Source organism: Podarcis filfolensis (genome assembly GCF_964270895.1).
Source record: "Podarcis filfolensis genome assembly, chromosome: 8".
NCBI classification, from domain to species: Eukaryota; Metazoa; Chordata; class Lepidosauria; order Squamata; family Lacertidae; genus Podarcis; species Podarcis filfolensis.
In genome coordinates this window covers 43,567,323-43,581,417 of record NC_139611.1, presented here as the reverse complement: position 1 = coordinate 43,581,417, position 14,095 = coordinate 43,567,323, and the positions used below count along the sequence as shown (strand labels likewise).

The following is a 14,095-nucleotide window of genomic DNA, read 5'->3' as shown; positions in this document are numbered from 1 at the left end:
TGTGACCCTCCAGATGTTGTTGAGATTCCCAAATCCTGTCTGCTTCAGGCAGCCAGCATGACCATTCCAGCAATCAGGAACTCTGGGAGTTGTAGACCAACAACATCTGAAGATCCACAGCATAGCTAGCCATGCTTTAAGGTGTCCCCCAACATTGTCATTTGAAGCAGCTTTTCTTTATAGATCACTCAGAGATGTAGAAAAAGCACAACCCTGAGAGCAGCATGTGATATTCCTGGCTGCATTTTGCAATGCCTTGTCTATTGAGGCCATAAAAAGACCAATTTAATTCTCTTGGAGCCAGAAATGATCGTCATCATCATCATCATTGATACGGAAGGGGGGGGGATGTCTTCTTCACCTTCTTCTTCGCTACAATATATCAATTTATTTCCAATTGTCAATGTCAAAAGGGACTAAAATCTATAAAATTCATAGAAAATCAATGTGCCAATTTGCTCAATTTCTCTAGGACTCCATCACACCTCCCCTGTCCTCCATAATCCCTCAAGCAAGGTGTCAAGACCCTAATCCTGTCAAATCACTCTGCCAAGCCTTTCCTCCAGGAAATGCCAGTACATGGACCATTGTCTTCTCATCAGGATGTGCTTATCTGCACATATCTCCAGCTCTGCATATTCCCCCCTCCCTCCTCCATATGTTAATCCTGTGTAACCCAACCTCTTCTTAATGTATTCATGATGTAATCTGTGTAACCCAACCTCTCTTTAATGTATTCATGATGTAACTGGGATGTATTTTGCACTGTATTCTGGGACATGGAGGGAAGTTTCAAAAGTTTATGTCACCCCTTTCTCGCTGTTCAATCTCGCCTTGAACCTGTTGCGCAATAAACTTGGATCTTCTGCAGCTTGCTCCTGTCTCCGGCTGAGCTCATTTTTCCTCCGCAGGGATCCGCGGACTTAGTCCGACGAGCTGGGTGGCAGAGCAGCCTCACACCCAGATTTTTACCGTAACATCATTTATTGAATTTATATATACAACATTCAGTGGCAAACAATTCCACAGGCGAATTGATTAGTGTGTGATGGAATTTCCCGTGTCTTCTGAACCTGCTATAAATTGTGTTGGATGTCCCACATTCAAATATTACCAGAGTGTTAATCATTTATTTCTGCAGTATCTATGAGTTGAGAAGCATCCCCCCTCCATTCAGTCTGGAACCCATCCACCCCAATTTAAGGGGGGGGGGGTCACATCTTGGTCACATCTACTTGGCCTTCCTCATGGAAACCTGATTAGCAAATGGTTCTCTAAGTGAGAATTCACCACAGACTTATGGAAATAGCACTTTTATTAACATACAAAGGTACAAAGCAGTGGGATTCAGCCCCAACACAAACCTGAACTGGAAGGGAGCCCCAGAGCCCATTCTAATTGCAGAATAAATGTGTGAGGGGAAAAGATTACTTCCCCTCCCAACACAACCTTCCCCACACACCCCCAACCCCCATCCCAGCCTGTGGTTCAGCTGTACACCTTCCAAATCATGACTTACTGTGGGGAGCGGGGGCTTCCAGAGGCACAACTGATTCCCAGCACTCCACTTTTGAGAAACTATCCACTGCTCTTCCCCCCATCCACTTCTGAATCCTGGATGGTGGGACCCATTCCCACATCTCTGCAATTTGGATTCTGGATTAACAGTACAGGCTCTGCACAGTGAAGTGTGCCTTTGGCTGAGGAACTCCATTCACGGGGAAGGAAATCTCCCATAGGTGCAGGTTCCCTCCTTCTGGGGAAATATCTGAGGCCCATGGTCAGCTCAATGACATTACGAACAGATGCTAGGACCCCAGCCAAAGTTAGAAAGAAAGCAACCAGCAAGTGCCTCTGGAGAAATATTCCAAAGTACCTGCATATGGCAGCCACATTAAGAAGCACTGAACAATCTTTGCATAGTCATCTGTCCAGTTTGCATAGTCTTTGCATAGTCATCTGTCCAATCCAATGGCAGTATTTTAATTTTGAAGAGAAAGAAGAGAATAAGCCCCAAGTTTCTTCTGCGTATCTCTAGCAGAATTCTTCTTTTCTCCCCACTATTTTTTTAGCAGCTATGAAGCACAAAAGATTACATGTTCAGTGATGGCCTTCATTAGAAGTGGGCATTCAGTACTGCATACAGAGATTTCTCCCACACGTATATATAACACATATATAATGATTTTAGGGACCAGCCCATTGTCTGTCACCAGAGCAGACAGCAGCCAAATGGTTCATTTGAACAGCAACACTGGGCTTTCTTTCAACTCCTCCACCCTAAACAAGGTGGCCATTGAGAGAGTTAGCTAACATGAGCAAAGAAGACCAAAGCTCATTTATCAGTAATTTGACAGCCCAGCACGTGAACATATTTTGTTTAAAAAATAATGCAGAACCCAGAATATCATAGTTACTTTCTTGCCCTTTTCTCAGAAGCAAAGGAAAAGTATTTTGTATTGAAGAGTTATGTCAAATATAATGCAGTTTCTGGAAGTTCTACATTGTTATTAAATAAAAAAAGGCATTCCCGATACCTACAAATATAGCAGGACAGTGTGGTACAATGACTGATCCAATAGGATATATTTCTGCGAACTACATATCACCCCTTTATTCCATTTGCTCTAGTTTATGTAAATGGCAAAAAGGACGATAACTAGAAGCACAGAATTCAGCAATCAAAATAAATATTTTCCAGTTACCTGGGCAACGAAGAAGAGATTACAGATAGTCATACTTCCCCTAATTTTCACTAAAGGATGCCCAGCTGAATTGACTTTTTCGATGTGGCAACACTAAATCAAATGACAGATCTTTCTGTTCTTTCTCAGAATCTACAAGTTGGTACCCGAGTATATTTAAGGCACCCTTGCAAACCTCTTGCACTTGCTTGACTTTCTGAAATGAAAGAACAGTCCTCCATGCCTGGGAGACATTGACTGCATCTCGGGAAGTGATTTGGAAGGCCTCCCTCTTCCTACTTGGCCCTTGTCCATGGGTGATATTATAGATCCAGTTTTCAAGTTTGCTGGTCAGCTGAAGACCTGAAAATTTATACATTGCTGTAATTTCCACTAAAGGATCTCGTACAAGATCTTCAAACCGGATCATCAAGTAACGATCTTTCAGAAAACTTGGAGGTTTCAGGGTTGCTGTTTCATAAATCTGAACGTGGCTTCTACAGATCTCCTGCAGGACTTTGTACTGGCCATCTTCCACTTTTGTGCCATTCATGCTCAAGACAATCCCATTGTCACGGGCAAGAGCTTTTGCTGATTGCTCCCGGGATTTCACAACAGCTCTGGGGTCACGGACGAGGTGGATGACTTTGAGGTTCAGGGAGGGGTCAGTGAGGAGAGGATAAAGCACCTTGAGGTCAAAGATCCGGACTTCCTTCAGGACAACGTGGCTATAGCTCTTGCAGGCTTCTTCCACTTTGCTGAAGGGGGACTTCCCACACACAGCCTTGCAGGCACTTTCGCTGGTGATATCAGTGCGGTGGAACAATTCACAAACAGGATCTGTGCACAGGGCACGACTCACTGCCCACTGGAAAAGATCTGACACATTTCTCTTCCATGGCAGGTAGGCATCGAAGACCGACATGTCACACTTGAAGACTGACCGGATGAGGTCCCGCACTGCCATGTGCAAGACCTTGGCGCTGTTTTGGTACATGGTTACCCACACGTGCCAGGCTGGCTCCATTAAGTAGAAGACATCAGGGTGTTGGCTGAAGAGCTGCCCGACAAAGGAAGACCCTGACCTCCAGGAGGAGAGGATGAGAATGTGCACCTGGGGTGGTTTCTCTTCAGACTGAGACATAAAGCCACCATGCTGAACACACAAAAACAGTAGAAATCCTGTCTGAATCACAAGGAAGATTGCAACTGTAGTGCTGGATATTCGGATCCTCACCATTCTGGCTGAAGCAGAGCACAACTGGAGGAAAAAGAGAGGGGGAGCTGTTCAGTTTTCAGTAGGATGACGATGACACACAAGGACCTTGCATGCAAACAAGTAACAGCCTGGGTTGCCATACATATTGTATTGATAATGCCCGGAAACGACTAACCAGTTCAGATATGCATGTCAGTGAGAGCCATGAAAAACAGCAGGCTGGAGGATGAGACAATAGTGATGTTCAGAGAGTACAAAAGAGTTTGGAACAAACACACTGCTGTTCGGGTGGGGGGGAAACAGGGCAATGGAGGCAGTCTTTATTCCACATTGATTGTATTCTGCTGTGTGTGGAAGAACAGAATGCAAGACCCAAAGCTCAATTTAGCATTCTGAAAATCTCAAGTTATCTTTTGAAAACAGTTAGATGTGTCTTGTCTTCTAATCTGCAGGGGAAAGTGTGCAGGGACTAGTGGACTGCAGCAGCTCCCATCAGCCCCAGCCAGCATAGGCAAGGTGAAAGACTTGTAGTTCAAAACATCTGGAAGGCACCACCAGACTGGCAAAGGTTGGTCTCCATAGAGGTTCACTAGTTTACTAACAGGGGTCTTTCTCAACCTAATTTTGGAGATGCTGTGGGGAGGGGACAAGAGCTAATTGTCAGCCTCGTCTCCTTTAGCTTTGAAGTAGTTATACTAAATGAGTAAAAAGGCAAAGATAAAGGGACCCCTGACCATTAGGTCCAGTCGCGGACGACTCTGGAGTTGCGGAGCTCATCTCGCTTTACTGGCCGAGGGAGCCAGTGTACAGCTTCCGGGTCATGTGGCCAGCACAACTAAGCCGCTTCTGGCAAAACCAGAGCAGCGCATGGAAACGCCGGAGCGGTTCCTATTTATCTACTTGCACTTCGTGCTTTTGAACTGCTAGGTTGGCAGGAGCAGGGACCGAGCAACGGGAGCTCACCCCGTCGCAGGGATTCGAACCGTGACCTTCTGATCGGCAAGTAAATGTAAAGGTAAAGGGACCCCTGACCATTAGATACGGAGATGGACAAATCTGTTTTTTAAGTATTTATTTGTTGTCCATAGCTCTATCCCACCTTTATTCCAAGGAACTCAAGGCAGAGTATAGGGTACAGTTCTAGTTCATTTGCACAATCTGTGCAGAAAATGCAAGTAACCATCACTCCCCCCTCCCTAAAAACAAATTCAAGTAAAGCATAACTTCTCCCGTGACATATGACCCACTCAGAGTCAACTTCCAAGCAGAGCCTGTGCAAAAAGATACCAACTGCAACCAGTGCCAGGAGGAGGAAGAGACCCCGGAGCTGTGCCAAAGTGAGCCATCCACCGCCAAGCAGCGAGGCAGGCAGTTGCAGGAGGAAGCCCAGAGCGATGCACGTTTCTCCCGACCCGAGAGCTTAAGGGCGGCTGCTTGAGATGCGCCACGGCTTCAGCCAGCGTCCGCCAAGAGGACGCTGCTTGGATAAAGGCGCACTCTGCACGCGCCCCAAGGCCGTCGCGGCTTCTTTCGTTCTCTGAGTTACGCCTGCCGCGCCTCCAAGTCCGGCGGCGCACAGACCTCGAAGCCCTCGACGCCGCGCGGGCCTGACTCTCGGGTCCCGCGCGAGATGAGTGGAGGTGGAGGAGAGCGAGGGCGGGCGGGGGGAGATGGCCAAGCAGAGGGAATCTGCTGCTGCCCCCGGGAGAACCCGGTGGGGGAGGCGGAACCCCCAGCTGCTGTCCTGGGCCGGAGTCCCCGCGGCTGCCCCGTTTCGGCTCCTCACCTCGGCCAAGACTCACGAGCGCTTTCCTCCGAGCCGTGGGGAATTTGGAAAACAGGGGGCAGGCGGGGCCTGGGGGCTGAGACCCGCTGGCTGACTGGCTTGCTGCCCTCGCCGGGTCGCTCCAGGTGCCGCCGCCGCTGCTCCGCAGACAGACAATGAGCCGCTTTCAGACGTGGCCGCCGCCGCGTCCCGGAGCGGCCGCCGGAGGGAGGCGCCAAGGAGGGGCCGGTCCAGGGCGGGAGGCCGAGCAGCCCCCTCTGCGGGAGGTGGGCTCTGCGCCCAGGCCAGCCCCCTGCAAGGTCGTGCGCGCCGTCCAGGCTCCGCCATCCTCCATCTCCGCCCATCAGCCGAGAGCTCCGAGGACGACGGGGGCGCTGCTTCTCGCTTACCACGCGTGGCCGGCCTTTCGGCCCCCCAATGCTTGGTGAGGGGATGACACACCGGGGGGAGGGGGGAGGAACCCGACGGCGCTACCAACGCGAGGGGAGGCGGACTCCGCGTCGCTGCGCTCCCGACAAGGCTGCTCGACTCGGGATGCTGACGCGCCTTTCTCGCGCACGCTGCCGCTCAGGCGCCCGTCCCGCGGCTTTAAGGGCAAGAAGGAGCCGCGTAGACCAGGCCCGCCGCTTCGTGCAGCCTGCGGCCGTAGCCCCCGCCCTGTAGTGGACTAGGAAGCAGACTCGACACTGATCGGGTCTACCTTGCAGGGCTGCTTGTAGACCTCCTAAGGGCCTCATGCATGCGAAGGCCTTAGGGCGCTGGGCCAGCGCTTTGGCGCCTGATTTGCAGTCGGTGAAAGGACGGGGGCGAGGCAGCAATGCAAAGTGCAGCCTGCCGCCTCTCCCCCCCGCAATGTAAACGAGGCAGCTGTAGTTGCCCATCACTCTCTTCCTGCCCCCCACTGCTTATTTATAAAAGTATATAAAATACTTTCTCGCAGGGGTGCCAACTTGAATAAAATAAAGGGGGGGGGGAGGTAAGCCCTGCCCCACATACACACAATTGAACGGCAATGCCCTTCAACTTGGGGGAGGGGGGACGCCGGTCATTTTTTTTTTACATTCTATGCAGTCCTGAGCAGCCTTTTGGCTGCAACCAATAAGAGCAGAGACTGACTTTTCTCATAAACTGCCATAAAACATTAACAGCAAAATGGACTAAAGGCAAAGGGGAAATGCTAAACTATAGCACAGTCTAAGGATGTGGCATCACACATGGTTTTGTATGCAAAGCATCAGTCCCCAGTCTCTCCACGATAGGGTTGGGAAAGATTCCAGTTGATAATACCAAGCTAGATGAATCAGACTCAATATAAAGCAGCTTCCTATGGTTCCTAGAAAACACCACTGGCCCCAGTCAGAACCTGCCTCTTAGGCTTGGATGGCTGGTTTTACAGAAGACCCAATTCTGCTCTATGGTGGAGTGCTGGCTGATTCCAGTAATGCACAGTTCTAGCCTAATTGAGCCTACATTACATTTTAAGGCTGTTTTACAAACACTGCCTGCTCCCCCTCTAATTTTTTCATTCTAGTGGCAAATGACTTTGTTGCAGAAGACTTCTGGAGAACTCAGTCTTGCTCACTACTTTGTAACATTTTAGTTGATTCTAATAAAAGTTATTATGCTTCCCTTGCCTTTGTTTCTACTGGAACAATTTTTTTACAATTTCCACAGTTGCCTCCTTTGCACTATTTAGCTATGTATAGGAATCTTCTGGGGGACAAGAAACTGAAAATACCTCACCAGGATACACCATTTTATGTCCAGGCGCAAGTTTCCAGGATGTCATTTTGACTCCCAGGGAAGACAGTTTTGCTAAAAATAAATAAATTTAAAAAAACTAAACAAAATCCAGGCTTTTAAAATCTTCTGTTAATTACTTTCATCTTTCATGATTTGCATTTGTTTTATGTCTGCTAAATGCTTTTAATTTGTGGTGTTTCACTGTTTATTTAACATTTGTTTTAACATTAACTTTTTTGTAAACCACCCTAGGAACATGCTGGAGAGTGAGAATAAATGAACTAAACTGTACAAAACAGGCATGCTTGCTCTGCTGTGGGAGGTGGGCAGGCTTCTCCCTACCCTTGTCCTCTCAGACTGAACAGACTAGCTAATGCTGCCTTCTCGGAAATGCAATTTTATTGCTGCCTTTTCATACGGCTGTGTTTGTTTCTATGTTAAAATCCCTATGTAGGATTACAACAACAGGGGATTAACCAAACCTGCAAGCCTGAAATTCAGTGCAGAAATAACAAAACATAATCCATTATAAAAGTATTAAAGAGAATGAATTTACTTAAAACAGTGTATCTCATTATCAACTGAAGCTCCTTCAGCCACTATCTGGGTGTGTGCAGATAGTGTTTCATATACAACTGAAGACAAAATGCAAGGCAGCAAATTAGGTTCCCAATATGCTGCTCAAATAGCACCTCAAGTGGAAATACTTGGCTCAGAGAGAACTGACATACAGAGTTCTTTTCACTCTTGCAATCAGCCTTGACCACAAACACACAGGTGCCTCCTCATCTTCAATGTGCAAAGCTGCTGAAGAAAAAAGTGAAAGCATGGGATATTTATTCATCCTGTTGGAGTTTTAGGTATTTTTAGGAGCATGTTCAGGACTGGTGCTCTTTATATGACAATCCAGGGGGAACTGGTGTCACTGGTACTGTGCTTAGTACTTGATTCTGGAAAAGGAAGATTTTTATTCTTTCAAAAATCCAAAGAAAGATCAGCAGGATGGCAACATACTGAATCCAGGCAAACTTAATCATCTCCCAGAAACCTGGCTGATATGTAGCAAGAGTCAAGGAAAATTCGATTTTCAAGTGTCTTCACACAAGTTGAGAATACACACCTCAAACACATATGACCAGCAAAGTGAGAGATTAGATCTGCATCTAAAAGAAAGGTGGCTGAGAACACTCAATAAACAATAGGAGACACAAGGAAAACTCCCATCCCTATGTAAATACAAGTTACGAACATAAGATGAGCCTTCTGTAACAGGTCAACGGCTTATCTAGTCCAGAATCCTGTTCTCAAAGCTGCCAAGCAGATGCGTGTGGGAAGCCTGCAAGCTAGACAGCAGTGCAACATGCTGCTCACTTGTGATTCCCAGCAATTGTATTCAGAGGCATAATGATTCTGAGAGTGGAGGTAGAACATAGTCATCAAGGCTAGTAGCCACTGATAGCCTTGCTCTCCATGAATCTGCCTAATTTTTTAAAGCCATCCAAATTGGGCCCATCACTGCCTCCTGTGAGAGCGAGTTTAATGATGTGCTGCATGAAGAAGTATTTTCTTTTATCGGCCGTGAATCTTCTAACATTCAGCTTCACTAGATGCCCATGAGTTCATGTGAGAGGAAGAAAAGCTTTCCTCTATTCACTTTCTCCATGCTATGCATATGCTGCAACCTTTGCTCAGTGGAGTTGCTCCATCCTCTTGATCATTTTGGTTGCACTTTTCTGAACCTTTTCCAAATCTATACTATTCTTTTTGAGATGAGTTTGTCAGTTCTTATTTTGTCTATTAAATCTACATCTCTCATCAATGCCATCTGCCTCAGTACCTAAATTCACACCCTAGGATCTCTCCTATTATCTTCCTCTACGAAGATACAAATAATTTATTCAACTTCTCCACCGTCTCATACTCTTTTGACACACATTTGACTCCTTTGTCATGCTGGCATACTCCTGCTCCTCAGGGTACCTTTCCTGATCTGTGATATACACGCCAGTTGAGCTTCTGATATAGTGCTTTTAAACAACTCCCAAGGATTTTGGAGTAATTTGACCCTCTTAACTTTGCCTATCAGCTTTCTTTTTACCAATACTTACATTTTAGGGACATTTCTTTTTTTGAAGTCAAAAGTGACTGTGTGTTGGACTTTCCTGGCAATTGACTAATAGCGCTATGGTCACTGTTCCCAACTGGTTCAATAACACTTACATCTTGCACAAGGGTGCTGGGCACCATCAGATCCCAGGTCACTGTCCCCTCTGGTTGATTCCATGACAAACTGTTTACGGCACACTCATTTAAGGTATCTGGAAATTTTATCTCTTTGTCAAGACAGGAATACATATGTAGCCAGTCTATGTGATGGTAGTTGACGTCAACCACAGCTACAACATTTCCTATTTTGGATGCTTTCTTGATTTCATTCCTCTACTCAAGATAATCTTCTTTCAATCAACCACCTTTGGTGGTCTACAGTGACACCACCTTGCCTCAAGGCAAGCTTCATGGAATTCTTCATCAGGCATTCTTCTCTATTGGTCCAACCCAGCAGCTACATTCTCCACATTCAGATTGTAGCACACTACCTACCAAGTGCCACGATTGCCAAGCACAGCTCAAAACAGCTTCCACCACTTTCATGCCAGACTGAGACCAAGCGGGCCAAACTACAACCACCTAGCAGCCAAAGGATATAGGATCAGTTCCACTGGGTAGTGAATGGTTGTCTGGACCACAAACGGTGCATCAGGTGCTCTTCCAACCACCCAGATAGGGCCGGGACCAGACAAAATTGTTGTGACTGCAAAGGAAACAACAAAGACCTTGTAGGCATTTGGTCATAATTCTGAAATAGCTGGTGAAAAACAAGTATCAGTTAACCTAGAAAGGACTGTGCATAATGCAAACTCACCATTCCTTTCCTGATATGCTGCAACAATGTTCACAAGATCATAGTCCTGGGCAAAAGGGCTTGTACCATTGATCACAGATACCTGCCACAGTGAGAACACTTTGTATTAAAAAACAAGAACAGACATGTTGGGGCAGGCAACACAATGTAAGTCTCAGGCAAGAGATAAGAGTTATGCAGACCAGAAGGGCCCCTGCCTGCTTCAGCCCTAACAATACCCCTTCCTTTTCAGGTTAGACATGCTCCAGCTAGAATGGGTGGCGGTCAAAGAGATCACTAGACTTTCTGAAGTCTCTTTAGCCTTTTATGAGATTGTTGCTTGGCAATACCACAGTACAGGTGAATTGTTGTGACATAGGTGAACGCTAGGGACGCGGGTGGCGCTGTGGGTTAAACCACAGAGCCTAGGACTTGCCGATCAGAAGCTTGGCGGTTCGAATCCCCGTGACGGGGTGAGCTCCCATTGCCCGGTCCCTGCTCCTGCCAACCTAGCAGTTCGAAAGCACGTCAAAGTACAAGTAGATAAATAGGTACCGCTCCGGCGGGAAGGTAAACGGCGTTTCCGTGCGCTGCTCTGGTTTGCCAGAAGCAGCTTAGTCATGCTGGCCACATGACCCGGAAGCTGTATGCCGGCTCCCTCGGCCAATAAAGCGAGATGAGCGCCGCAACCCCAGAGTCGGTCACGACTGGACCTAATGGTCAGGGGTCCCTTTACCTTTACCTAGGTGAATGCTATGTGAAATTAGTATCTCCTCCGCTGTATAACCTGAATATCAAACAGTGCACATTTTACTGGCATGATCACACTTTGCAATTAGTGCATGAGTCCAGCAGCATCAGTTGCAGTGGAAAAGACATCACAAAGGGCAACAAAACTGCTTGGAAGGACTGAAATGTAAAAGGCCACTCACATTATATCTGCTGTCCAGCCCAGTATGGCTAAGCGGCTGCCTCTGGTGAAGCTTCAGGTCTCCGCTCACAAAGACCTTTGACCCTGGCAAAGGGGAAGAGGCCTGCCAAAAGGCCATGCACTGCATCACGAATGTAGACATTCTCTGAAATGGGAGCATAGAGGGGGGGAGAGAAAAGGAAAGGTTTATGGCTCAGCCTTAATCATTCTACAAGTGATACAAACATAACACTCAGAATACCAAAGCTTAATTGCAGTTTGTGTGCATGTGTCACAGCTGGGGAAGGGAGGCTTAACTCCTCCCTACCATGACCTCCCCTCACCAAAAAAGCTGCATAGAAAGCTGTTCTACTAGCTGAGCATGGGATACTGAGTAAATGAAACAGCAGCCGCCATCACCACAGCAAGTAAGAGGATTAGGCTGCCTGTCCTCAAACACTGAGTGGCACCTAGAAAGCTTTGGCTTGTGGCACTCACCTGCAACTGATAGGTAAATGTCAGAATGAGCTGGATCCCAACTATTTGCTCTGTAGCTTGAAGTGGAAGCTCCAGGCGAAAATTTAACAGGTCCATCATTCCATCTTGATTTGAGTCTTCCTCTCTAGCCTAGCAAGCATAACAGGAACTTTTATTAAAGCAAACTTCTTAGCAATAATTTCAATTACATGTCAGCTACACAGATGCAACGCCAGGTAAAGAGGAAACACGCACCCCAATACAGATGCTAGATTCAATATAGGCCAAGGTGCCTGCACCAAAGCACCGTTGCAATGGCAGAATACAGCCACCTACAGGATCATGCAAAACTGATAAGCCCAGGCCAGATGGGAAATGTTCAATACTCTTTACCAAAGGTTTCCCCTTTGCCTTTGCTAGGGAACTTGGAGTAGGCCCCCACCTGCCCAGTCCCTCTGTTCTGGTCTGGCCACAAAAGGCTCAGGTTCAAATTGGTCTCTGAGGCAGCCTTCAAGTCATCCAGTTTAATGCTGGTTGTTCAGAGTAAGTTTGGGATTTGGGGGCCTCCATAATCATGTCAGATTTGCTGAAATCGGTGACCTAGAAGCCAAAGACCCATGGAGCAAACTGACTCTCCAGATGTTACAGGACTCTCATCAAGGGGTGATGCCAGCAACATCTGGAGAGTCACTGATTTCCCATCAAGATCTATGGCCTAATTAACCAGTGGCATGACAGCCATGAGCCCATTTGCTCTCAGGTACCGTACTTCCTCCCACTGCTTCATTAGCAAGTCTCCTGCTGTAGGCAGACAAAGCAGAGCACACTTTTTGCCTCACACCAACAGCCAAACAGATTCATTTTAAAGGACTATGTTGTGGCAGCAACCATCTCCGTCTTGGCTCACCCAGTGCAGTCATCCTAGATGGTGACTGCCCTAGGAAAAGCAGTTGAACCCCACTTGAAGCCTCGATTACTCACTTCCATGATTTTGCAATCACTCTGTGGATAAAATCACTCATCTATTCAACTTGCGAGCCACAGCTTTGACCACAAGGCCAGTCTGAGGTGTCAGAAATTCAATCATCTCCAACTTCAATCAGTGTCACTTTGTTTCATCCTCTGATATGGGAAATGTGCACTCTGATTCAAACATGAGAGAACTGGCACCAATGAACTGGCTACCAGCAACAAATTGGGCCAAAGTTTACCCTGGCTACTGAAAACCAGTTGGGTTAGGAAGAGGTTAGGGGTCTTTATTGGCTGAGAAAATTGCGTTCTCATCTAGACAGTACAGGAGTAGCACAGCCTTGAGTCTGCCATTACCACTTCCTAACTTAGAAGGAGATATGGGAGCAGGCGATGTTCTTCCAAACGCACCTGGAAACCAGGAGAAAGGGCAGCCAGGAGGTGTTTCTAGGGAAAGGCTTCTGTAGACCAGCAACCTCCACTCAGCCTTTCATCGTAGAGAGAACATACTGTACTGGGAGCTGGGCGGGGGTTCCAGCTGGGCAAAGAGTCACTCTTTTGTGGCTATAGTTGCTGTCAACTCCGAGCCCGCAGAGAGCCTGAGCTCAGCAGTCATCATCGTCAAGGCTGCTCATGCCCGGCTCCTATTTACCGGAGGATCTAAAGGGCTACTGGAGGGAGGAAACCCGTCCGCGGCCAATGCCCTGAGAGTCGCCCCCACTGGCCGCCCCAGCAAGAGGCACTTTGCACGCGCTCAGAGGCGCCTACCGAGACGAGCGGGACGCGCAGGCGGTCGCCTAGGAGGCGGTTGCAGGCGGGAAAGGAGCTCCAGCCCACGAAGCCGCCGCCCTCCATCTGCCCCACCAGCAGCACCTCGTGCCGGAAGCGGACGCTCGGCTGCTCCGCGTAGCTGCTCCGCTTCAGCCAGAAGCCTGGAAGGGAAGAAGAAGCAGCGCCGGTCAGAGGGAAGGAGAGAGCAGGACGAGGAAGGGACGCCCTGGGGGCCCTGCGCTACCCACCGTGGCTCCGGTAGGCCACCAGCAGCGGCGGCACGTAGGTGAGCACGCCCAGAAGCAGCAGCCCGAGCGCCGTCAGCGAGCACAGCGCAACCCGGTGCCGCCGCCCGCCGCTCTCGGAGACCACCTCTAGCCAGGCCATGGCAGGCGACAGCCCGTCACCCGGGAAACAGCCGCAGGCAGCCGCGCGCCACTGCGGGCCGGGCGCTGTCAACCAATCAGCGCGGGAAGGGCGCGAAGATGTATGCGCGGAGGGCCGGGCCTCGCGACGTGACCACTGCGCTGTCCCGCTCCGCCCCACCTTCTGGAAGTCCTGGCTCCCGAGTGGTTGCCGGGAAACGGTGAGCCGGAAGTCCCGCCCGCCGTGCCGTAGTGGTGGCTGCTGCTGC

At 48.4% G+C, this 14,095-nt stretch overlaps 2 protein-coding genes across 6 annotated transcripts; both read right to left on the bottom strand.

The window, feature by feature from the left end:
- Positions 1-1,297: 1,297 nt before the first annotated feature.
- Positions 1,298-10,132, bottom strand: CHST6 (carbohydrate sulfotransferase 6). 5 transcript variants are annotated; one of them, XM_083626522.1, is made up of 2 exons: positions 9,541-10,132; positions 1,298-3,945 (listed from the first exon to the last, which is right to left on the bottom strand). In XM_083626522.1, the coding sequence occupies exon 2, from the start codon at positions 3,922-3,924 to the stop codon at positions 2,746-2,748; it is 1,179 nt and encodes a 392-aa protein (XP_083482648.1). In that variant the 5' UTR covers positions 3,925-3,945; positions 9,541-10,132; the 3' UTR covers positions 1,298-2,745. The 5 variants fall into 5 exon arrangements, with proteins under 5 accessions (XP_083482648.1, XP_083482647.1, XP_083482645.1 ...); XM_083626521.1 differs by lacking the exon at positions 9,541-10,132 and adding an exon at positions 5,706-7,808; XM_083626519.1 differs by lacking the exon at positions 9,541-10,132 and adding an exon at positions 5,690-6,181.
- TMEM231 (transmembrane protein 231) lies at positions 7,959-13,849 on the bottom strand. The gene is made up of 7 exons (XM_083626542.1): positions 13,710-13,849; positions 13,459-13,622; positions 11,743-11,871; positions 11,267-11,410; positions 10,356-10,437; positions 10,139-10,244; positions 7,959-8,491 (listed from the first exon to the last, which is right to left on the bottom strand). Exons 1-7 carry the CDS (start codon positions 13,846-13,848, stop codon positions 8,311-8,313), a joined length of 945 nt encoding a protein of 314 aa, XP_083482668.1. The 5' UTR covers position 13,849; the 3' UTR covers positions 7,959-8,310.
- Positions 13,850-14,095: the final 246 nt, after the last annotated feature.

Bases quoted from the DNA above. Each gene is read 5' to 3' on its own strand.
- CHST6 (XM_083626518.1), bottom strand. From the start codon at position 5,086: ATGGTTACTTGCATTTTCTGCACAGATTGTGCAAATGAACTAGAACTG. The intron at 3,946-5,002 runs GTGGGATAGAGC...TTTTTCCTCCAG, and splicing joins TTGAGTTCCTTGGAATAAAG to TTGTGCTCTGCTTCAGCCAG.
- TMEM231 (XM_083626542.1), bottom strand. From the start codon at position 13,848: ATGGCCTGGCTAGAGGTGGTCTCCGAGAGCGGCGGGCGGCGGCACCGG. The intron at 11,872-13,458 runs GTAGGCGCCTCT...TATGCTTGCTAG, and splicing joins TGCGCGTCCCGCTCGTCTCG to GCTAGAGAGGAAGACTCAAA. The intron at 10,438-11,266 runs GTGAGTGGCCTT...TCACTGTGGCAG, and splicing joins GGCTGGACAGCAGATATAAT to GTATCTGTGATCAATGGTAC.